At 35.8% G+C, this 26,409-nt stretch overlaps 1 protein-coding gene across 1 annotated transcript in view; it reads right to left on the bottom strand.

Moving 5' to 3' along the window:
* The window catches only part of LONP2 (lon peptidase 2, peroxisomal), a 114,719-nt gene that overhangs the window by 12,174 nt on the left and 76,136 nt on the right, over nt 1–26,409 (bottom strand). Inside the window, exon 12 of the mRNA XM_051979802.1 lies at nt 389–531. Coding sequence (XP_051835762.1) covers nt 389–531 — 143 coding nt within the window. The remainder of the gene's footprint in view (nt 1–388; nt 532–26,409) is intronic.

Below are 26,409 nucleotides of genomic sequence, written 5' to 3'. Positions count from 1 at the left end.
AAATATGGGATCTAGAATTCAATGGACAGGAATCTTTGGGGCTCATTTTCAAATAATTATTGGGTACTAGCTATCCCCCAAGTAGTAAGAAATCCTAAATTTAAAGCAAATATACACCAAGAATAAAGAGGGGCAAAAAAGATCTGTTATACTAAGGAAAAAATTGTAGCTTTTTTCTTAAAAATGGAATAGGATGGTGGGAAAAAAAAGGCACTGCAGACTAGATTATAGTAAAATCAAATTTTGATATCTCTTTTGTGCCACATGGAAAATAGATCTTAACTATAAAAGAAACAAGAGAAATGACCATTACTTTGAATTCACACCCAAATTTCAAAACAATAAATAATGGCTGGATTAAACCATTTGAGAATAAATAAGAAGTCACCTCCATTTCATACATCGGTGGCCCCAGGATATCTTTCAGTGCATGGAAATCAATTAAGATAGGCATTTCAGGTGGCAGGGCCAAGTCGGCTGTGTCACTGATGGATTCAGGTTTTGCATCTTCCAAGAGATGTTCTCTGCATCCTGATAGAATAAATTTAACAGTCATAAGAGTTTCAGACAACTAAATATGGCATAGTTTAAGCAATTCTAGACTGGGTACCAGAAGATCAGAAATTTTCTTCTAGTCTATTTCATAGCTGTATAACTCAAGGTAAACCACTAAATCCATATTACCCCATAGAGATGTTGAAAATAAAGTCTTTGTGATCCTCAAAAGTATTAAATAAATATATAAGTATTCTGCAATCTGTAGCATTTAGCAGTCTATTTAAAAATACAAATCAGAAACATATCAATTATTCTAAAATAAAATACTACATCTTTCTGATGTACTGAGGCAGAGAAATCCAAATAAAAACTCTGGAAGAGTGTATATATGAACCAACTTTTAAGCATACAGGGACGGATATAAAAGGAGATGAATTTAAATGCACCATTTTTGATGATTTAGCAAAAGCCATGACGTAAGGCTGTTTGAACCCTTTTACATTCTTGATTAAATTGACTAGACCAGGTTTGATGAAGTCTTAACTTTGTAGAGAAGTAATCTGAATTTGGAAAGGGCAGTTACCATATCACATCCTCTGCCTCTTTTGGAAGAGCACAGGTCAGCAGTGATGAAAGCCAAGGAGGAATTCTAATAAGAATCCCTTACAATAAGGAGACAACTCCTTCTTGTCTTCTCATCTGAATAAACCCTGGATTGGCTGATTGCTGGGGAAAAGTATAGACTCACTGAGGTTCAAACTTCTAAGAGGGATATCATATGATGGATGGATGGACTACAGTTGATGAAAAAACATCTAGTACTGTGAAGTTTACAGCCTTTTACATAGAGTAATGTATTTGATTTTTACATCAAATTTCAGTGTGACCAGGAATTAACTCCGTTTACAGATGATTAAACTTAAAGCTCAGAGATATTTAGCAACCTGGTCTCGGTAGTGCAATGGGAAGTGTCAGGCTGGGTGTCAGGAAGACTTGTTTGGCAGAGTTTAGGTGTGGCCTCAGACACAGCTGAGTGACCTGGGCAAGTTCCCCAAACCCTGTCTGCCTCAGTTTCCTCATCTGTCAAATGAGGTGGAGAAGGCACTGGCAGAGCACTCCAGGCTTGAAGAGTTGGGCAGAACTGAAACAAAAACAATGCGGGTCCCGGGTTCTTCCAAGTATAAATCATGTGCTCTCCCTACTACACATAATGTTGCCTTTCTGAGAAGTCCTATCTGAAACAGAAAAGAGGGGGAGGGGGAGGAGCCAGCATCATGAAGTGCCCACTGTGGGCCATGTGTTTGCTAGGGTCTTTACAAATGTTCTCCTTTGATCTGTGTAACATGGTGAGGCACTGGGATGTTACAACTGTGTGTGCAGCTGGATCCTAGTGCACTATCTAACTACAGAAGGAAGAAAAGATAGAAGGAAGGAGAGAGGGAGGGAATTAATTTTCATTTTTGGCCAAGAAATCTAGCTGTTGGGAGTGAGAGAGGAAAGGGGCAGGGCAGAAAATGTTCACCATCATTTATTGAAGTTTTCTAAACCATTCTTCTAATTATTCTATGAGGTTGTGAGTTTTGACACTTGGAACTGTGCCCTTTTGATCTTATGACTTTCTCTTTTCTCTTCCCCTCCCCCACTTCCTACTAGACTATAGGTTTTTGAGAAGTTATTGAGAGCAGAGACCCCATCTTCATTTTTTTTTCTTTTCCAAGACTTGGCATAGAACATCTGCTGAATTTACCTTATCTCTCCCCCTTCCAATAAACAATGTTTTAGTGGTTTTTTTTTTTCTTCAATATTACATGGACACAGAACATCAGAAAGCAATGGCTGTCAGAAAACATTCTGAAATTTCTAAAATAATGTTGGTTCTATTACCTTTTAGAAATAATTATTTTGGAGAGGATTATGGGAAGATGGTGGAGTAAGTCAGAAATTCTCAGCTCTCCAAATTTCCTCCACCAAAAAAACCCCTAAAACCAACCACAGAACATAGCCTCAGAAGGAATGTAGAGCAGCAGAAATAAACAAATCAGACTAAAGCAGTGATTCTCTTTAGACAACCTAAGAAGACCCAAAGAAGGGGCAGAAATTCTGCCCAGAATGAAGTGCAAACACCTTTAGGCCAACTGTGCAGAACCAATAAACAACAAGCCCTGGAGGCAGCTTAGAAACTCCCATCTCACAAAACAGTGTAGAATATAAGAATACTGAAGAAGCTTCCACAGTTAAGGAATACCATCACAGCTATGGCCAGATGCGTCTGGGATGAGCTGCCACTATGGAGGAGTAGGAGATACTACATACGTATCTGCAGTATGATGACTGCAGTAGCAGAGGGGCAGAGAGGACAGCTACCGTGTTTCCCTGATAATAAGACCTATCCCGAAAATAAGCCCTCCCCTTAAGATTCCTCTAAAATAAGCCCTCCCCCGAAAATAAGCCCCATTGAGATGGCTACTGTAGTGAAGGTGATCCCCTGCGCTACACGCTACATTACGGTACCCTCTGTATGCACCGTCTTCCCCCCACCCCCCGGGTGAAACGCACACTGCGCTCCGAGCTGCATCCAATCAGAGCTGCAGCAGTGAGCTCGTCATCCTGTTCTTCCCCAGTGATTTGCTTGCTGGCGCCATTGAGAGCAGTGCCGTGGAGGAGAGCTGAGGCAGGACAACATAAAAACCCGGTATGTAAGCGGGAGAGGGGCACGATGGAGGATAAAAGGGGCATGATGGAGGATAAAAGAAGAACTCAGCCAGCACTCACCGCGCTAAAGAAATGAAGAACTTCCTTGCAGAGAGAAGAATAGATCAAGTAATGATTCCTGCGGGAATGACTGCCTATCTCCAGACCCTTGATATTGCAATAAACAAGCCATTCAAGGACCATTTGCGCATGGAAGTCAATGACTACATTGAAAATAGAATGGAAAGAAATCAGCGTGGAAACTTTGTGAAGCCCTGTCTGCAAGAAGTCGTGACTTGGGTGAAGAAGTCATGGGATAAAATTACTGACAGCTCTGTCGCCAAGGCACTATGAGCAGGTTACCTGGACAAGACATGTTCATTTAAAGAGAGCTATATTGCTGGACATGACAGATTGGGTCCACTTCTTCTGAAGGAAATAGAGGCGCAAGACATCCAGGACGGAATTCAGGGTATGGACACTTATGATGATGTTGAAGAAGATGACATGATCATTATTGAATAAAGGTACCTTTTTTTGTTCATATTTACCTGTTTATTAAAATTGCTGTCAATGTTCATTAAAATAAGCCCTCCCCTGAAAATAAGCCCTCTGGTGTTTTTCTGTCCAAAAAATTAATAAGACAGTGTCTTATTATCGGGGAAACACGGGTACAGTTTGTAGCCATGGTAGGGATCACAGTGGAGACAATGTGCTCCAGGGTGCAAGCCATGGCACAGAGAGTCCAAGCTGAGTTCCAGAACATAACTCAGAAAAGAATAGTAAGAAGAAGGCTTTGAAACATCATTTCCCACACCTCAGGTCTAGAATTGATCAAACTAATAGATGCTAAAAATAAAATGAAACAAAAAAAGTAAATAAAAATGAGTAAGTAAAGGAGAAAGAATCTGATCAAAGAAAGCTACTAAGGGGATAGAGATCAGGGTTCAAATCCAGAAGAAAATAACAGCCTAAAAAGACCCATTCCTTTTTCTAATAAAAATGTCAACTAGTTCCAGGCCCCAAAAGATTTCTTTGAAGAGCTTAAAAAGGACTTTAAAAATCAAATAAGAGGGATAAAAAAAAAAAAATTAGAAAAAAAAGCAGTCCAAGAAAACCAAGAACATTATGAAATGAAAGCCAATCAACTTGCAATACAGAACCAAAACCTTTTTTTTAGATGCACAAGAAATCTTTTAATTTTTTTTTATAATAATAGCTTTTTATTTTTCAAAATACATGCAAAGATAATTTTCAGCATTAACACTTGCAAAACATTGTGTTCGGATTTTTTCTCCCTCTCTCCCCTAGACAGCAAGTAAAAGTATAGGTTAAACATGTCCAATTCTTCTGAACATATTTTTACATTTATCATGCTGCACAAGAAAAATCAGATCAAAAGCGGGGAAAAAAAAAAACACAAGAAAAAAAAAGCAAACATCAAAAAAGATGAAAATGCTATGGTTTGATCCACATTCAGTCTCCATATTCTCTTTTTGGATGCAGATGGCTATTTCCATCACAAGATTATTTTAATTGCCTTGAATTATTTCATTGTGGAAAACAGCCAAATCTATTATGTTCATCATCATATAACTTATGCTCTGCTGGTTCTGCGCAATTCATTCAGTATCAGTTCAAGTCTTTCCAGGCTTTTCTGAAATCAGTCTGATCATCATTTCTTATAGAACATTTATTTATATGCCATAACTTATTCAGCCATCTCCCAACTCATGGGTATCCACTCAGTTTCCAATTCCTTGCCACTACAAAAAGGGCTACTACAAATATTTTTGCACATGTGGGTCTTTCTCCTTTTTTTATGGTCTCTAAGAGGGACTTTCTAAGGCCATAGAAGTTAAAAGGAGAACCAGGATTAAGCTTAGGTTATTTCAGATTGAGAATGCTTTCTGCTAAGCTAATAAATTTATCAATTAATACATTTAAATAATAAATAAAAATTGTAAAAATCATAAATTTACACACAGACACACACACACACACACTTTTGTTGATGGCATCACAAAAGAAAATTGTATGAGGCCAATACTGAATATCTATTAAAGATCAAATAAGAGCCCAGAGGAAGCAAATAAAAACAAGAAAAAGTGAGTGGTGACAGTAGTGTTAAGGGGTGCTCCTATAGCCAAGGTGATAAGATATATTGAAAGAATTATGCAAGACTTAGCAGCTACCACATTGAAAAACCATATCAAATTTCATAAAACAAAACAGCTGAGCTATGACCAAGGGTAGGCTTAAGTTAAGTTTGAATCCCAAATGGAAAAAAAAAAAAGACATTAAATGAACTGACTCAGTTTTTTCGCGTTTTTGTGACAAAAGCAGAATTTAAGAGAAAATTTGACATGTAACAACATCCAAGAGAAGCATAAATATTGAGGATCGATTATAAGGGACAATAAAGTAAAATAATTTACTTCTTATATATGAAAATATTTTCAGTTCTTTTATGATTGTCATTTTCATTTGGGTAATTTGAAAAAAAAAAAGCTTGGGCTGATTGAATATGATGGGGTGATTAAAAAGAAAACCTGTAGAGAGATATAAAAAAGAACAATTATCTCATACAATTGAGGTAAAAAAAGGAAAAATTGCTACAAAAGAAGTTGGGGGTGAGCGAGTATTGTTGAAGCCTTACTTTAATTAAGAATGGGTTAAAGAGGGATTAATGTGTTTTATGTGTGTGTGTGTGTGTATACATATATATATGAAAATGTATATTAAAAAGAAATAAGGGGGCAAGAAGATAGGGAGGGGAGAGAAGATAAGGGAGACATTCTTGGCGGGGTAGATGGGTTAAGGAATAGGAAGGCAAGGTAACAAGTAAAGTAGAGGAATGAGAAGGGATTGGAATAGGGTGAGAAAGATGAGGAAAAATAGGAAGGAGGAAAATATATGAGCCATTATAGCTTAGAATGTGAATGGGATGACTTCACCCATAAAATGTAAGCTGATAAGCAGATTAAAAATCTGTGTGAGAGATAGTAAGGAAAATAGAAAGGAGAAAAATAAACAAGTAATTATAGCTTAGAATGTGAATTGGATGAACTCACTAACAGATAAATTAAAAATGTTAACTGAACAATATGCTACTATCAGAAAATGTTATAAAAATAAGAAATACACACAAACATAAATAAAAATTAGAATTCATTATGAAAAAAAACAAGGATAGTAATCTTGATTTCTGACACAGTTAAAGCCAAAACATTTAATCAAAACAGAAAAATAGGGAAACTACACTACATAGTCATCATATTAATAGTTTTAAAAACTATTTAAAATAACTAAATAGTAAAAAACCTGGAATACTGCTGTGGTGTAGGAGATAATGAGCTAGTAGATTGAGAAAAATATGGAAAAACAGACTTATGAAAGAAGATATTCTTCACCTTCAGAAAACTAGAGATCAAGCATAGTACAATCTTACATAGATGCATATGAATGTATGTCTATATATATATGTGTGTGTATGATTATAGATTCTATGTATATTATGTGTATATAACTACAAGTGTATATATGTATCTGTCTCTCTCTATATATATACCTATACCTATATATGTCTCTAAATATATCCAAGCTTAATTACAGCCTTCTTAAGGGTAAGGGGAAAAAAGAAACTAAAAAGTACACAGTGGAGAACAAAAAAATCTACAAGGAAGTAAGGAAATGAAACTCTGAAAACAATGTCTACTATTTATTTAGATTTTATTGAAATGGAAAATTTTATTACTTTATATTTTGAATCTTCCCTTATATTCTGCAGTACACATGGTAATATTTTTCTTCTCTTTTCTCAATATTTTATATTTAAATTTAAAATAAAAAAAATTTTATTCCATTGTTATATAATCACAAAGCCAGTCGAAGGGGAAATTTGGTGGCCATCTATAATTTGATAAGCAGCTGCAAAGATTCCCCTTTTGCTATGATATGCAGTGGATGTCAGGGACCATCTTCCTAAGTAACAGAAAGATGAAAAATTGAGGGATTTTTCAACAGATCCAGTCAGAGAAGCTTCTAGAAGTGCCATCAAGGCTAGGCCTTGAAAAAAGGAAGTGATGTTGGGGCGTGCATAAGTCAGGACTCTTTCAGAAGAGAAAGGTGAAAGGGGCTTTGCCAGAATTAGGGACCTTTCCTGGATTTCCCACACTGAGTTTGGCGTTGCCTCTTCTACTGCCAGCCTTCACTTTGCCAAAGTCAGTTACCTAATGCAAGCAATGAGGGCTATACTTTCTAAATAAGCCTACTTGGCACTTAAAGCATTTCTTCCTCACCCTGTCAGGAGCCAGCTTTCTCTGGGGTGAAGGAAGTGGAGATTTTCAAACAGATTTCGTTTTGAAAGTTTCCTCTGGTTGCAGTGTTGCCAAGGAAGTCATGGCCTCTGACCTGCCTGTTTAGGACCTCTCCTTCCCAGAGAAGAGGCTGGAAGGGAGCTTTCTGGAGCCAGCAGATACCTGTCTTCCAGGCATCAATGGACAGTGGGAGGGGACACCTGGGGGGCTAATTTTGCTCTGACTAGTATCCTACTCCAGTTTATCCAAGGTGTCTTTTATCTATCAACACCTTCAGTTGAGTCCCTGTTCAATTCAATTCAACAAGTCTTCTATCCCGCAATCCTGAAGATATCTGCTTCCCTCATCTGGAGGTCCAAACATGGATCTTGGACTGCATAGACTGCATTGGACTCCATAGTTCTTCTGAACCACTGTGAGGGGGGAGAGGAGGCCCTGAAGGGGCCTTCTGAGATGAGTTGGGGAGTACAGTTGGGGAGTTCTTCTGATATCTGCCAGATGTCTTGAACTAGGAAAATTGCAGGGGTGGAGGGGGCCTGTACAGCAAGATTGCTGCCTTTAGGATGATTTTCAGCCCCTATGTCTGACCTGGAAGGGCTTCTAGATTCCCTGAGATAAGTAGCTTATTGACAGATCCTGAAGCCATTAGGGGAGTAAGATTGAGGTTGGAATGGAAATGAATGAAAAAGATGATTCACTTTATTCTTAAGAGGTGCATTATTTATTTATTTAAATTTATTTGGGATTGCCATTTGAGACATTTGGAGATACCCTGAGATGTTATTAAACTATAGAATCATGAATTATTATCCTGCATCTTTTAGATTGGGGATATTTCCTTGGTTTCTCACCTGCTATGCTTTTTTTAACACTAAGATGGAATCAAGATAGAAAATATACAATTTAACATATATCCCATTAAAGTTTAAGGTCTTTGCTCTACTGACTCTCTTCTATGCATCTTGAGTAATAGCTGACATTTATAGTACTTTAAAGTTCATAAAATGTCATATCTTTTTCCTTCTTGATTTCTAAGTAGTCTGCAAAGTTTAAATCTCTATATAAATATTAGCTACTATTATAAATAATATAGACATGCTGTGTGCTACTACAAACATCCCAAAGAAATGGTACAACTTGTACTATCTTACTCCATCTTTAAACTCAATCATCCTTCCAGACCTAGTTGAAATCCTAATCATTTTATATAATCTTTTCCTTTCTTCAACAAGCATTTCAATCAAAAAGCATTTATTAAGTATTTACTATGTGATAGACACTGTGCTGAGCACAGAATTTTCTTGCCCTTTTCACAGCATTTCATGTCTGTCATATAAAATCTGGCACCTAATTCTTTGCTTTGTTATCTTCAAATTGTTATGCTTAGGTGCCCAGTTAACTAAACTATAAGCTCTCTCTACACAGGAAAGTCAGGAACCACAACACACACTTTTTCATCTTATGGTAGATTTCCTAAGTCCTAGTCCTATCTTTAATAGCGAGACCTTTGAAAACATGAGTCTCAGTGTTCTTACTTGGAACATGAAGATACTTTTTCTTTCCTTTCTTCCTTCCCTCCCTCCCTCCCTCTTTCCTTCTTGCCTTTCTTTCTATCACACAGTGCTGTTGTAAGGATAAAATCATCTGTGAGGCTGAAAGAACTTTGAAAACTGTATGACAATACAATTAATGGGTAAAATGTACTATCTCTTTGGAAAACATCCACAGTGGGCAAAGGAGGAAGCACACAGCATGTCTAGGTAAATAATAGTAGCTGACTTTTATATAACGCTTTGAAGTTTGCAAGTTATTTAGGATATATTACCTCACTTAAAATTTACAGCAACTGGGGCAGGTAGATGGCATGGTGAATAGAGCACTGGCCCTGAAGTCAGGAGGACCTGAGTTCAAATCTGGCCTCAGACACTTAACACTTCCCAGCTGTGTGACCCTGGGCAAGTCACTTATAGCAACTCTTCAGGTGGGTTAAAACAACACTCTATTTTACAATTGAGGAAACTGAGGATAAATTAAAGGACTTACTCATCTTTGCACATCTAGTGAGTACTAAGAGAAGGACCTGAACCTGATGTTTCCTAAGTCCAAGTTCTTTTGTTTTGTTGTCATTCCTCTGAATTGCATAGGAGGAAGAGGAAAGGTTAATTTTGTTTATAATCTAAAACTGTCACTGGTACTGGGTGGTCAAGGAGATGGGAGAATTTTTCTGCTTTGGCTCCCATCATGGTCAATAACTGAGGACTGGCTAAAACTTTTTGACCTTTATTCACCTGGCAGATTGCTGAATTACATGCTGAGGAACAATTTGGAGAAAGAAGTATCATCATTTAATTAAAAATAAGTTGTAGAAAGAAAACTGCCACCTGTACAACATGAAGTTGTAAATGAAACGGTATTTAGGTTTCATACAATGTATTTAATGGGCTGCAAGTGTTCTGTCTTTTGGGGGTCTGTGACTTGCTTCTTTGAGACCTACTTACTGTTGCCAGTTGATATTATGCTGTCACAGGAGGAAGTAATGCCGAATGGGTGAAAGCCAATCCACAATTATGTAACAACGGTTTCAGGACATCCAATCCTTTGCTATGTGTAATGCTGAATTCAGTACAAGAACTGAGAATTCATTTGGGCCAAGGGTAAGGGGGTTGGAGAATGGGGGCAACCAGCACTCATAATAGAACTGGCAATTTGCCGCAGGCTATAGAAGCGGCAGCTGTACTATGAAAAATTCAATAAAGTCTCAACTAATCTGCACTTCAAAACAGGATGTCATTCAAGCAAGAGACTTAATCTGTGACATAGTGCCAGGATTGCCAAGAGAGACAACAAGCTAGACAGAAAACACAACACACAAACAGGTGAGAACAAGGAAGTACTAGATCTTAAAGGGAATGTACATTTTGAGCCCTTAAAGAAAATCCTATTTTATAATGAATGTTGCAATTCAAAGGGATATTGGACAAGAATATGTCCATGGTCATCTTAAAGTCCCAGGCACAAAGCAGTCAGGTCGAAGGCAGAAGCCCCTTTGCAAGATGTTCACTGAAGAACAATCATGAGTGACAGGAAGAGTGTGGAAGAACCATTCTACCACAGCTATTCAACTTGGTCATTGTTTCCTATGTGTACAATGTGGTAATTTACATACTCTACTACATTAATTTGTGTCATAATGTGGATGGTCAGACAGTCCAGCATTGCCACTGGAAAGAATGCACCCCAAATTTCAGACCTATTCTAGACTAAAAAGCCCACCCTTCCCATTGGAACAATATCATATCAACCAGTAAGTTCTTCTTGAGGACTAAAAAACATCACAGTGCAAGCAGCCAGTGAATCAAAGTAAAAAACAGAGTGGAAAATGCTGTCTCCAGTCTGAAGAATATATGCATGGGAGCACTGCATAATTCTGGAGAATAGAAGGCTATTGATAGGGCTATATTAGCTGTTATCCTTTCCCCATCCCCAAAGGAATGAACCACTAGTGTGTCAAAATGGAAAGTCCCTATAAAGCTTTCACACAGAAAAAAAAGACATCAATAACCACCTCAGCAAAGTACTTTTAAATAAATTAGAGCAAAGTTTAGTATTTGTTGTCTAAAACAAATAAATTCCAAAAGTGTGCTTTTTTTTTTTTTTTTTTTTTTTTTTTGAGAGGGAGGTTTGAGAGGGAGAGATGGAATGTTGAGTTCTTGGGAACATATAGCATGAAACAGTCAGTAAATGAATTTTGAATTTTGGCTGTACCTACAACTGACTCACTCTTTGGCCCTGAGCAAAATCCCTTACCCTCTATGCATCTGGGTTCCCTCATCCTGTGTACTGGGATAATTAACACTGACCTCAAGGGGTTCTGGGAGAATTAAATAATGTTTGTATGGTACCTTAATATGAAGAAATGAAAAACCTTGAATTACATCATTGGATCATTTTTCAAAGTTATAGCCTTTCTAACAAGGTACCAGGATGAAATATAAACTCACATTCCCTTACTATTCACTCTCTAGTCTACTTCACCTAAAGATCAGTCTTCTTTTATCATGATCCTCCCAACAGGTAACTCTGCATGATTAAATCCTACATGTTTTTGCCCCTTTTTGGGGGGATGGGATACTTAGAAGAGTTCCTGGCACATAGTAAGTGCTTAATAAATGCTTGTTGACTGACTTGTCCAAAGTCACCAGAGGCAAAATTAGAAATTCAAGGCTTACTTTTGTATCCAGGGATATATTCAGGAGCTCCAAGGGCTGAGCTGCCAAACTTTACTAGCCTCACAGAGATTATAGTAGTTCATACTTATGGACAAGTTGGGGCAAATGACTAATTAGAACAAGGACTAGTAAGCAAGAGCTATTAATAAATACAACATGAGGACCAAAGATCTTGTTTTGCAATTTAAGTAATGGTCTACGTAGACTGTGTGATGATAGATAACATGGCAAAAAGATTAGTGATTTCTCTAAACTTGTTCTTTTAAAAGAGAAAGTAAAGTAACTTGAGGAATATCTCTCCACTCTTAAAAGGAGAAAGGAGTGATTTTTTTTTAAAGGAAATTTATTGTCACTGTTCCAAATGTACAAAAAAATAGAAAATAACCCCCAATTCAACTCCCTCCAACCCTTTCGATATTTTCCCAACACAAATTATCCTATCTTACCCCCAGCCCTTCCAAACCACAAACAAATCCAATCTTGGTGGGTGCATTCATATCTAAAGAAAAAATTAGAGAAAATTAAACAGGATTCAAATGATATCCCTGCTATCCACTCATCCCTGAGGTACTATTTGCCCCATCACTGATAAATCTTTCTATAAAGTGTTCTGTTTTTGGCTATCTGAGAGATCTTCCTCTGCCTTCTTCTTTTTAGATTTTTCCTCTTGGATCATAGGAGGCTTTGTAGTTTCTTTCTGTGGGTAGTTAATAAAATCACTAACTTCATGGTCACCACCTTTATATTTCTGTGAATTCTGCTTCTTATTCGCTGGAGAGAAATAGATGGTAGGGAAGACTGTGACTACGTGTGTGAAGAAGGCATAGCACTGACTATAGTAGCCATCTTTGCTGGACTTTTCTTCCAATTCTTTGTAGTTGGGGTCCAGGTGTTTACAATGATCACATCAGTGGACATAACCTTCTATCAGAATATCTTTATCAGTACTCATAATTTAATCAAATTCTCAGCTATCACCACCTGCCTGAGTTCCATCACTATTCCCTGGGATAGGCTCACATTAATCTTTTCAGGTTGTCATTAGAGGAATTCTCAGGAATCACTCAAGGACCTTATGGGAGAACTTATCTTGCATGACATATTTCTCCTTTCATAGTTTTTTGACAGCAACAACAGGTCCTCTTCAAAAGGTTCTTTCCAAGTCAAAATCAGAAAGTTTATGGCTAAAAGTTTTGCTACCAGCAACAGTCAAATTGAGTTTCTGTTGAGCTTTCAGGCACTTCTGTGACACCCTTATTACTCTGTTTCTGCAGTAGTTGGATCCTTTTGCATTCATCTCAGAATCCATATCATCATAAGCCACAAGTAGATGCTTGCCTTGGATAAGTCTTTGTTGCTTCTGTCATGGGGCAAACAACAAAAATATTCTTCTGGATACATTTTAAAATTTAACCATTGGATGTCATTTCCTCTGTGTTTTGTATAGTCTTTTCCTCAAATGTGTTAGCTGGATGTGATACCCTAACCATCAGGATTATACTTTTTCATGAGATATCAATACTGGTGTGTGCAAAGTGATAATTCTCCCTCATTTGTAGGTGCTTTTGCAAACTTGAGTGAGATTCATTGAATAAACTTGAAGAAATCTGCATAAAAGTAGCTTTTTCACTAATGAACTTTTCAAAATCTTTTTCACTGATGAGAGAAACTGAGGCAGGTCCTGCTTGCTACTTCTGATTCTTCACCACTTCTAACTCCATATTTATTTCAGATATTTGAGTTGGCAATACAGAAACAAAGAAAAGGACTGGACCTTATAAGAGGTGCTGCTTGATCTTCAAAGAATGATAATGTGGTTCTTAGGAACCATTCTATGAGGGATCATCCAAGAAGGAGGATCAAAGTGAAGAGATCAGTAGTAGAGGTGCTGAGAGAATAAAGATGAGAAAGGCATTTTTGGAAACTCAACAGTTAGGTAAGAGGACCTTACTGGAGAGAACAATGAAGGTGGAATCAAGATGGTGAAAGGACACTTTAGCAACTTCTCTTTAGCTTATCTAGAATATCTCTCACGCATAAAAACACATGCCAAACTGAAGTCTGAGAAGCAAGTTCAAGAAAAAGTCATAGTACATCATTTTTTTTTTCCCCAGCCCAGGGCAGATTAAATAGGACAGAAAGAGAGATCTGCAGACACTGCTGCACTGGCTAGGCAGTAGTAGTACCCAGGGATATTAAAGGTACCAAAAACTTGGTCAGAAAGATATCCCAGGGGATCCCTGTACTAGGACTAGGCACAGATCAGGAACCAAATGGAAGCTATCACCCATTTACCAGCTCTAGATTTCAGGGCAGGAAGGGATGATATAGTTGTGATGGAGAAGAGTCCTACCTGGGTAACAATCAAAGTGTAGACCAAGAAGGCAGTGACCAGATCTCTCTAGATCATACTATTTTGGAAATAGCAAAAAGATGTAAAAGACAGAAGCTTAGGCTGACTAGTTCTATCCACTCACTCCTTAACACAAAGTTAAGAAATAGACTGGAAAATGAGCCAAAACAATGATACAAAAGAACCTGAACATACAAAACTAATGTGGTGACAGGGAAGCTCAAGAACAAACTCAGAAGAAGACAACTATTTAAAAATGTCTACAAGCAAAGGCTTTAAACCCAATAAGAATTCTTGTAAGTGATTTTTTAAAAAAAGGAAATTTTTAAAAAGCAAAAAAAAAAAAAAGAAAAAAAGAAAAGAAAAGAAAATTTTAATAAGAACAGTAGAAGAAAACTTGAGAAAAGAAATGAGGGCTCTGCAAGAAAATTAAAGAGTTAATAGCTGATAAAAAAGGCACAAAAATCTGAAGACAATAACTCTTTAAAAATCAGATTTGACCAAATGACTAAAAAAAAAGTTTTAAAAAGAGTTAAAAAAGATTAATGAATAAAATATCCTTAAAAATTAGAATTGATCAAATGGAAGGTAATGATTCCATGAGATATCAAGAAACAATAAAACAACAAAAGACTGAAAAAATAAGATGTGAAAAATCTCATCAGAATAAATAAGTGTCTGTCTTAGAAAATAGACTGAGAAATAAAAAAAAGTGCCTAGAGATCATATTCCAAGAACTTATAAAGGAAAACTAACCAGATATCTTAGAACCAGAGAACAAAACAAATTTAAAGAATCCAGTAATAATTTTCTAAAAGGGGAAAAACTCCTATTATAATCAAAATCTGGAGCTCTCAGGTAAAGGAGAAAATACTGAAAGGATCCAGAAAAAAATGATTCATAAACTGTGAAACCATAGTCAGGATCACACAAGATTTAGCAGCAACCTAAAGAAAAGGACCTAAGATTACAACCAAGAATAATCCACTTAGCAAAACTGAATATAATTCTACAGGGGGAAAAAAATAAACATTTAAGGAAATAAAACTTTTTCCAGCATTCCTAAAAAAATCCAAAACAGCTGAATAGAAAAATTTGGCATTCAAATATAAGACTCAAGAAAAGCATTAAAAACTAAAAATTTAAAAACCTCACAAATAAATACATAAAAGCAGAAATATTCATCATTTCCAGATTATAATGCAATAAAATCTCATTCAATAAAGGGCATTTGAAGTAGAGATTAAAAATTAACTAGATACTAAATAATCCAAAAGAATGAGTGGATCAAAGAACAAATCATAGAAAGAATCAATTTCCTTAAGGAAAATAACAACAATGAGAAAACATGCCAAAATTTGTTGTATGCAGCCAAAAATAGTACTTAAAGGAAATTTTACATCTCTAAATATTACATCAAAAATAGATCAAGGAAATGTGTATACAACTAATAAAACCTAAAACAATATATTTAAACCCCCAATTAAATATCAAAATGGAAATTCTGAAAAAAAGAGATTAACAAAATTTAAAGTAAAAAACCAAACATTTAACTAATTTAAAAGACCTAAAACCTGTTCCTTTGAAACAAACAATAACAACAACACATATAAACTACTGGCTAATTTGATCCTTAAAAAAAAAAAGGAAGAAGAAAACCAAATCACCAGTATCAAAAATGAAGAGGGAATGCATAATCAATGAAGATGAAAATGAAAGCAATTGTTAGAAATTATCTTGCTCAACTTTATGCCACTAAAACTTTAACCTAAATGAAATGAATGACTATTTGCAAACATATACATCCTCCAGATTTCAGAAGAGGAAATGGAATACGTAAATAATCTCATCTTAGGAAAAAAAAAAAAAAAGAACAATCCATAAATGAACTCGCTAAAGGAAAAAAAAAACAACTTAGGATTAGATTGGATTTACAAATAAATTCTACCAAATATTTAATAAACAATTAATCCCAATACTATAGAAACACTTTGAAAAAATAGAGTCTTACCAAATTCCTTCTATGCCACACATATGATTTTGACACCTAAACCAGGGAGAGCCAAAATAGTGAAAGAAATCTAAATACCAATTTACATTTCTAATGATTACAAAAATTTTAAGTAAAATACTACTAAGGAGATTACAACAATATGTCACAAAAATCAGATCTTTCAAACAAGCTAGATTTATAGTAAGAATTTGGGGCTGGTTCTATAAGTACAATTGATAATAACAAAAATGAACAAAAGTCATAGTATTATTTCAACAGATGCAGAAAAAGTTAAATATAATAATTATTCCATAACAAATTCCATAACAAACCATAGGATCAAATAGGACTTTTTTTTTTTTAACATAACTAACAGATAAATATCTACAACCAATCACAAAGAATTATCTGTAATGAAAATAAACTAGAAGCCTTAAGATCATGCATGAAGGAAGAATGTTCTTTATCATTATTGTTATTCAATACTGTACTCAAAATGTGAAATAATAGGAAAAAGACAAGAAAAATAAACTGGAGGGAAAAGTATGCAAAGAGGAAATAAAGCTTTTATCTTTTGCAGATAATATGATAGCCTATTTAAAGAAACAAAGTCAACTAAAAACCTAATTAAAAGAATGAACTTCTTCAGTAAAGTTGCAGGATATAAAATAAATCCAAGCTCAAAATGGGTATATAATTTAGACATAAAAAATGACAACATAGACAAATGTTGGAGGGAATTTGGGAAAATTGGGACACTGATGTATTATTGGTGGAGTTGTGAAAATATCCAGTCATTCTGGAGAGTAATTTGGAACTATGCCCGAAAAGCTATCAAACTGTGCATACTCTTTGATCCAGCAGTATCTCTACTGAGTCTGTAAGAAGAGATCTTAAAGGAGGGAATGGGAGCTACATGTGCAAAAATATAACAGCTCTTTTTGTAGTGGCAAGAAACTGGAAACAGTAGATGCTCATCATTTGGAGAAAGACTGAATAAGTTATGTCATATGAATGTAATAGAATATTATTATTCTATAAGAAATGATAAGCAGGGTGATTTCAGAAAAGCCTGGAAAGGCTTACATGAACTAATGCTAAGTGAGCAGAAACAAGAAAACATTGTATACAGCAACAAGATTATATGATGATCAACTGTGGTGGATTTGATTCTTTTCAACAATTAGGTGATTAAAGGAAATTCTAATAGACTGGGATGGAAAGTGCTATTTGTATCCAGAGAGACAACTATGGACACTGAATGTGGATCAAAGCATGGTATTTTCATCTTTTGTTGTTTGTTTACTTTTTTCTTTCTTGTGTTTTTTCCCTTTTGATTTGATTTTTTTTTAATGTAACATGACAATTATGGAAATAAGTTTAGAAGAATTATACATGTTTATCCTATATCAGATTGCTTGTTGTCTTAGGGAGAGAGGCGTGAGGAAAGGGAGAAAAATTTGGAACACCAGATTTCGCAAAGGTGAATGTTGAAAACCTTGCATATATTTGGAAAAATAAAATATTATTAAAAAATAAAAGAATGATAGCATAAGGGAATCATAAGTACATGGAAGAAACTACCTGTCTGATTTGTGGAGAAAAGAATTCATAATCAAATAAAGATAGAAGTTTACTGGAAGGATAATTGTCATTAAACAGAACTAAACAGTATTTGCATAAACAAAATAAATGTAGCCAAAATTAGAAGAAAAGGAAAGCGTGGGAGAAAAAAATCTCTTCAGCATGTTTGTCTGACAAAGATCTCACTCTATATATTTATATAGATAACTAAGCCAAATTTATATGAGTAAGAGACATTTCCCTATCAGTAAATGATTAAAGGATATGAAGAAGCAGTTTTCAGAGGAAGAAATCTAAATGATCAAGACTCATAAAAAAAAATTACTAATAATTTAAAAAATACAAACAAAAACAATTCTGAGGTACTCTCATTCTAATCATACTAAGATGACAGAAAGGTTTGAAAATGACATGCTAAAAAAGAAAGAAAATAACAATCTTAAAGGGAATGTGGGGAAATGGGTACATCAGTACACTGCTACTGGAGTTGTGAATTAATCCAATGATTTTAGAGAACAATTTGGAACTATATCTTCAAAGCTATAAAAGCATACCCTGTAATACTCTTACTAAGTCTACCCTAAGAAGACCAAAGAGGAGCATAAATATGTATAATGTTTATAGAAGCTCTTTTTGTGGTGGCAAAGAATTGGAAACTAAGGGAATGTCCATCAGTTGGGTAATGTGGTGAACAAATTATGGTATAGAAATGTGATGGAATATAATTGTTCTACCAGAAATGATTCAGAGGAGAGTTTCAGAAAAATCTGTGAAGACATAAACCAATACAAAGTAAATTGAGAAGAACAGAGAATAATCTACTAAGTAACAAACAGCAACATTGTAAACAATGTGGGAAGAAAGGAGAGAATGTGGAACTGAAAATAAAATTGAATTTAAAAAATATAGGAGCCATAGCGAAAGTATATTTATACTTAACTAAAAGATATTCACATGGAATTTTGCAAATCAGAGGATTTTAACCTGAAAAGAAAGGGGAAAAAACACCCCAACATTCTATGTATATTTACCAAAGTGGATAGCATAGAGAATAGAGACTGCTCTTGTTTTATGTAAATTCACATTATGCAAATAAAATTTTATATAAAGAATTGTGAGAGAAATCCACACCCTCCCAATCTGTTATTTTTACTATATAGTACTGTGTTCTCCTCTCTTGACTCTGACCCCTTAGGCTCAGTATTTTGTAGCCTCTGAGCCCCACCAAAACAAAAAATTAACCCCCCTCCCCACCAAAAAACCCTCTAAGTGAAAGAACTGACCCAAGGAGAGACCTCCATTGCCAAGACTAGAGGCTTGGCTTGGGGCCTCTATAGCTGAGATAGGAGACCTTCGTACTGTTCTACCAATCTGCCGAAGTGCCTAGCCCTTGCATTTCTGGCATCCCTCAAGTCACACTCAAGTGTTGTGTCTGTTCCTGGACTCCCATCTCCATCCTCTCCTATCTTGTCTAGCTCCAATGAGTCTGCCCACCCTACTTCCCCTGCTTTCTCCCAATCCTGAGCACTCCCCTCACTCCTCGTTCTTCCTTTTGGTTCCAAGCAGACCTCCCACGTGGCAGGCCCTGGGTTCTTGCTTCTCTGTCCCTAGCCTTCATGTATCTTTGACCTGACCTGCTCCCTCCATGGGCACGTGGTTCATGACTGGCCACTTATGTAAAGGGAGAACTGTCTAGCTGGTCTTGCCCACTACTCCTAAACTTGTATTCTTGAATGGAAGTAGGGAAAATCTGGGTCCACTAAACATTTATGTTACAAAATTAAAACAGAGCCCTCATTGCTGATGGGCAATCTTACTATACCTGCTTTATCAACTCATCTCACCCTCACAAAGGCTCTTTCAAACCTTTTCTTCCCTTCTCAAATTTCCTAGAGTTCTCCTTCTTCTTGCACTCAGCTGAGAATCTCACCTCATGTATTACAGAAAAAATTGAGGTCATTCAGTTTGAGTTGCCTGTTCCTCATTTCAGATCACTCTTATACCTTTTACCACTGATGTGATCTTACTCCTAACCAGGACTAATAACTCTCACTTGCACTTGCTCAAGTGATCCCATTGTTTTCTGACTCTTTCCACAGACTGTCCCTTCTGTAATCCCTATTCTATTATTTATTTTCAATCTCTTCCTATTTAATAGCAAATTTTCATTTGCCTATCAATATGCCTATGTCTCCCTCATCTGAAAAAAAAAACCCAGCAATTGATCCTTCCATCCCCATTATTTCTTCTGTACTTTGTGACTCTTAGCCTAAACTTTTCAACAGGTGCCCCCACTTTGCTCTCACTTTCATTTTGGTCCCTTCCAGTATGGCTTCCAACTCACTATTCTACTGAAATTGCATCTCCAAAATTACCAAAAAACTTCATAACTGACATATCTACTGGCTTTTTTCTCAATTTTTATTCTGAACCTCTCTGCAGCACGTGAAACTACTGATTGTCACCTATTCTTTGATCTCTTCTTTCTAGGTTTTTAGGATACCACTCTCTTCTGGTTCTCCTATCCAACCTATTTGAATGCTTCTTCTTAGTCTCTTTTGTTGGACACTCTTCTGGACCATACTTTCTAATTCTAAGCATCCCACAGGATTCTGTTTTGGGCCTTCTTGTTTCTATATTCTACTTCCCTTGTTAATCTCATCAGCTCTCATGGATTTAATTGACTATCTCTATGTTGATGACTCTCAAATCTACCTAATCTGCCCAAATCTCTCTGCTGACCCTCCAATGTGTCATCTCCAATTGCCCTTTAGACATCTTTCACTGCAAGTCCAGTAGACAAGTCTAAAACTGAACTTATTATCTCTCCTCCTAAATTCTGTCTCTTCTACTCTGAATTGTCCCTATTACTATAGGACAACAGTACTCTTCCAGTCCCTCAGGTGTAACAACCTTGACTCTTTACTTGTCCTTCCCCTTTCCCTCTTTCCAATCTGTGGTCTATCAAGGTCTCTTTTTTATCTCTACCTGTTGTTTTCATGGCTTCTTTTAAGTCCCACTTAAAATCCTATCTTCTATAGGAAATCTTTTTCAACTCTCTTAATTCTGGGACCTATTAATTATTTTCCATTTTTCCTGAATATAGCTCGTTTGTATATATTTGTTTCTTGCTTCTTCCTTTAGACTGTGAGTTCTTTGAGGACAGGGACTGTTTTTTGCTTCTTTTTGTATCTCCAACATTCAGCACTTATGTGCCTGGCACATAATACGTCCTTAATAAATGTTTATTGATCAATGTAATAGACACATTCAAAAGTTCACACAGGATTCAAAAATCTAAGAAAGGAATCTGCTGATTTTTCTTGTGCAGCACAATAATTGTGTAAATATATATACATATACTGGATTTAACATGTATTTTTTAAAAATGTTTCACATATATTGGATTATTTGTCATTTAGGGGAAGGACTTGGGGAAAGGAAAGGTGGAATTTGGGACACAAGGTTTTGCAAGGATTAATGTTGAAAAATTATTCATGCATATGTTTTGAAAAGGAATCTATAAGAAAACTCACAGTCTCATATGTTTATAAAAACGCAGAAAGTAAAAGTAAGAAGCAAAGTGACTTGTGAAAGATGATGGAGAATGGGAAAATTACTAAAATACTAAAAAAAGAGCAAATGCTCAGATTTTCAAAAAAGGGAATCTATAAACTACAGGCTAGACTTGAGTTTGACATTAATTCCTGCATTATTAAAATGATGGTTAATGAATATCCAGAAACAAAGTAGTAGATCATATTCAACTTACAAAGCTTTATCAAGAATCACGCCATGTCAGACTAATCTATATTATTTTTATTGTTGTGACGGGATTTCTAGACCAGTAAAATGATGTAGATATAGGCACGTGCAAATTTAAGCAGAATATTGGATATGAGTATTTCATGCAATTTCAGATTCAAATATGAAGCGCTCTAGCGGAATACCACTGAGATTTGTGCTTGAATCTGTGTTGTCAAAATTAATTAAAAAAAAAAAAAAGCATTTATTAAGCACCTACTCTGCCAGGTACTGTTCTGAGTGGTGAGGATACAACGAAATAAACTGACATTCTAATGAGGAGACAATATGTAAATAGTGAAGTATATGCTGAGTTTGAGATGCCAATGAGACATCTACTGCTAGATATTTAAAAGGCAGGTGGTAATGTGGAAAAGGAAAATGAAAGACTACAGTGGGAAAAACAGATCTTGGAATCCTTTTCACAGAAGGTGATAATTACCCTTAAGAGAGCAGCTGAGATTACCAAGGAAAATATTATCAAGTGAAAGGAGAGAAAATTCTAGGACAGAGCCTTAGGAAATATACACAGAGGACAAAGCATGTATGCACCAGCAAAAGAGAATGAGAAGGAACAACTGGACAGGAAGAAGAACCAAGGGAGGAACGTCTAGGAAGACAGTATTCAGAATGACATGATCATCCAGTGTTAAGTGTTCCAGAAAGGTCAAGAAGGATCAGGAAGAATCAGAAGAAAAGGCCATTAGATATGACAATTAAGAGATTACTGGTAACTTTGGAGAGGACAGTTTCAATTGAATGATGGAGCCAAATATGCCAAACTGCAGAAAGTTTACAAAAGAGAAAACTGGGCCTAAAAGGTCAGAGAAGCTACCCAAGGTCACAAAGCAAACAGATGTCTGAAGCAGGATTTGAAGTCGTCTATTTGACTCTACGTCCATCTCTATATCCTCAATATACTACTTAGAAGCAAAGAATAGACTAACTTCTGTGACCAATAAATTGGGGGAATGTAAGAAAAAGAGTATCCAGCACATATATTGTACAACCATTTTAATCAATAACTTGGGATGAAGCCATAGATAGTACCTCTATTAAATCTTAATTAGACAGAAAGCTATGAATGATAGGCAACATACTATATCACAAGAGTGAAAACTCAAGAAATTAACTTGGCTAGAACTTGGCTAGTCAGATTTATTAAAATGCAACTGAAAAGGGATAATAAACTTCAGAAGGATATGGTGGAATAGACATGACTAATCAATAGTCCCTCTGAAAAAGATATGGATTGTTAAGTGGACTTAAAGCTCTATCTGAGTGAACAGTGTGTTATGAAAGCTTAGAAAGCTAATCTGATCTTAAATTGCATTAAGAGAGGTTTAATATTCAGATCAGATGCTTTGTTAGTCTGACCACATTTAGAATACTATGTGTTTAATTTTGGGGTATGCATTCTGGAGAGCAATCTGGAATTATGCTCAAAAAGTTATCAAACTGTGCATACCTTTTGATCCAGCAGTGGCTTATACCCCAAAGAGATACTAAAGAAGGGAAAGGGACCTATATGCCAAAATGTTTGTGGCAGCCCTGTTTGTAGTGGCTAGAAACTGGAAAATAAATGGATGCCCATCAACTGGAGAATGGTTGGGTAAATTGTGGTATATGAATGTTAAAGAATATTATTGTTCTGTAAGAAATGACCAGCAGGAGGAATACAGAGAGGCCTGGAGAGACTTACATGAACTGATGCTAAGTGAAATGAGCAGAACCAGGAGATCATTATATACCTCAACAACAATACTGTATGAGGATGTATTCTGATGGAAGTGGATTTCTTTGACAAAGAGATCTAATTCAGTTCCAACTGATCAATGATGGACAGAAGCAGCTACACCCAAAGAAAGAACACTGTGAAATGAATGTAAATTGTTTGCATTTTTGTTTTTCTTCCCGGGTTATTTCTACCTTCTGAATTCAGTTCTCCCTGTGCAACAAGAGAACTGTTCGGTTCTGCACACATATATTGTATCTAGGATATACTGTGACATATTTAACATATATAGGACTGCTTGCCATCTGGGAGAGGGGGTGGAGGGAGGGAGGAGAAAAAATCGGAACAGAAGTGAGTGCAAGGGATAATGTTGTAAAAAATTACCCTGGCATGGGTTCTGTCAATAAAAAGTTATTAAAAAAAAATAAAATTTTGACCTTGAAAAGCTGGAGATCATCCAGAAGCAGGGCACTTAGACTGGTAAAAGTCCTTAAGTTCATGTTGAATGAAGATTAGATGAAAAAACTTGTGCTATTTAAACCTGGATAAGAAAAGATTTAGGAAAGGGATGGCTGCCATATAGAAGAAGTTTTAAGACTTGTTCTAAAAGGCCCTAAAAGTAGAACTAGAAATGAATGAGTGGATGTTGCAAAGAGGTAAATATACTTGGACAAAGTGAAACTTCTTAAAAATTAGAGGTATCCAATAGACTGGGCTTTTAGAAGGTACAGAGTTCCTCCCAAATGGTTTTTTTCCTAGATGATCATTCACCAAGTATGGTTTGTATAAAAAGAAAAGTTTCAGATTCTGGAGCTCAATTTGCTAGCTGTTGGGTTATTTTTCAATCATTTACTCTTATTTGATTTCAGTATTCTAGCAACTTTCTGGTCATAAGGATTTCAGGGCATATCAGATAGTCTTTGGTTTCATAATTGAAAATAATAACAGATATTCTAATAAATATTTATTGTGTCCCACATTTGAAAAGCAACTAATAAAAACAATACATCTCTCTTCAGAGGAATATATAGGGAATACAAGTGTGCAATATTGCTGAAGGCATATAATTTCCAATTCAAATCAAATTATGATCTAATCAAATCATGACTTAAGACTCTCAGAATTTTTTTGTCCTGTCGTCTAGCAGCAAACAATAAAAATCAAAGGAACAAATACCTTTTTGCTCCCTTCCTCAGCCCAATAATAATGTTGTTCATGGGCACAGAGAGATCTTAGCGTTCTTTCAGTTCTAACTAGATAGGAAGAGAAAGTATAGATAAATAACAACATTGGCGTATTGCCCCAAGAGTTAGCTACATGTGTGAGAAGTAGGGCTAGGTTCTCCAGCAGTAGCAGACACAGCCTCATAGGGTTACCACAGTGACCACGAGAGGAAATTACAGCTACAAACTCCTCGGGGGAAGGATTAGGTTTTTCCTCTAAGCAGCTATTGCACAGGAAATGGTCAAATGTCATTTTCCACCGATTTTCCCTTTGCCACAAAAGCATAGTTTGAAGTCAAATCAGATTCAAGTACAAGACTTACTTGGAAAATAAAAATGCAGGACACTGTTTAAAGTTACATAAGAAAAAAGTGTAGTAATAGTTTCGTGTGCTTTGAAGAAAAAGGTATAGTGGTTTAGTACCTCTTAGCAGTGGAAATGAAGCATTAGGAAAATTGAACAGAAAGAGCAGACAATTAAAATTAAGCCTTATGGCAATATCTAGTCTTTTTTCCCTAGTAATGTGAGCCCATCTCAATTAGAGATTCCTTTTCCTTATGAAGCCCTAATAAAACTTTTTTTTTTTTTAATAAGAATTTGTGTCTTCATTGAGCCACCTCTTTAGCTGGATTGCTTATACCATAACTTTAATTTTGTTCAAGGCAAAAAAAGATGTTAAAGTCATAGCATTATTTTGCCTTAATAGCACCATAACTATTTTTTTTCTCCATGAAAATAACTTATATTATAAAAGCTATTATTACATTGCTTAATTTGTTTTGACATGCAACACTCATTTTCTTTTAAAAACTGCATTACTGAGTTATGTTTCAGGAGTGATAGGAAGTTTAGAGAGTAGCTCTGACATGTAAATGCTTATGAGTTGCTTCTCTCAGCAGCAGTTTGGGAGAAAGAGAGTTCATGTACCAATCAATGAGTGGGAGTTACATTGCCATCTCATCTCTGTAATGTGTGGGTACCCATAGCTCCAGTCTGTTGACACACGCCGCTCATCATTGCTCATGTGATAGGGGAAAAGTAATTTACATGATTGCAGGTCTGATAGGGATTGGGTTATTTTTTAGATGTAGTCAATTTTGAAAAGAAGAGTAGATGAAATAAGATTAAAGTGGTTGTTTATGTGTTCCTTAGATGGCAGTGAAATGGTAGAAAGATATCCCTTAAAAGCTCAATTGTCAGAAAGCAAAAGCATAAACCCAGGCAAAGAGGAACAAAATGATTCCTATTTGCAGTTGATATAATGGTTTAGTCCTAGGGAAAAAAATCAAGGAAACGAAATAAAGTATTAAAATACAAAATACAGCTCAACTATCTAAATGTTCAATAAATCTGAAATACCTTCTAATAGGAAAGTAGGAATGGAAGGGGGGGGGGTTGTAATTAAAAAAAAAAAAAAGACAAATGGAAAAATCAAAGTTATTTCTGATAAACTAATAATCTCTACTGTCAGTTTCTAGTTAATCTTTTTCCAGAAAACTATCTTTTCAGGCAGAGGAAATGTATTAAGTGCAACTAAGCTTCAAATTCCTGACAAGTACTACCAAGATGAGTAAGCCAGCAGGTTTTTATTCTAGTTTTTGAGGAAAGTGTTTTTGATGATGAAATTTATGGACTAACTGCACAAAAGAACCTGCATGTCAGTGGCAAAGTCTCTGTGAACCTTTCCTGTCAAAGAGGGCACTGCAGCTTTTTTTTTGGCAGGTGCCACAACAAACACCAGTTAAAGGTTTTAAATAAAACAAAATGCTATTTTTCATGCTGACCAACCAATTGCCAAATCTGAACCATTTCTAATCTATTAGGGAAGTACAACTATTTAGATGAACCAAAGAATCTACAAAGACAACTGCACCAAAAACTAGTTCCCCTTCCATTTGTGACGTGGAGGATGCCATTTTGACAAACTGACACTTTTCATCTCTATTCACTACTTCCTCTCTCTTCCTCCTTCCCTCCCCC

The sequence above is a fragment of the Antechinus flavipes genome, chromosome 2, assembly GCF_016432865.1.
Source record: "Antechinus flavipes isolate AdamAnt ecotype Samford, QLD, Australia chromosome 2, AdamAnt_v2, whole genome shotgun sequence".
In the NCBI taxonomy this organism is placed as follows: Eukaryota; Metazoa; Chordata; class Mammalia; order Dasyuromorphia; family Dasyuridae; genus Antechinus; species Antechinus flavipes.
The sequence above is the reverse complement of the archived record's forward strand: the minus strand, read 5'-3'. Positions and strand labels throughout refer to the sequence as shown.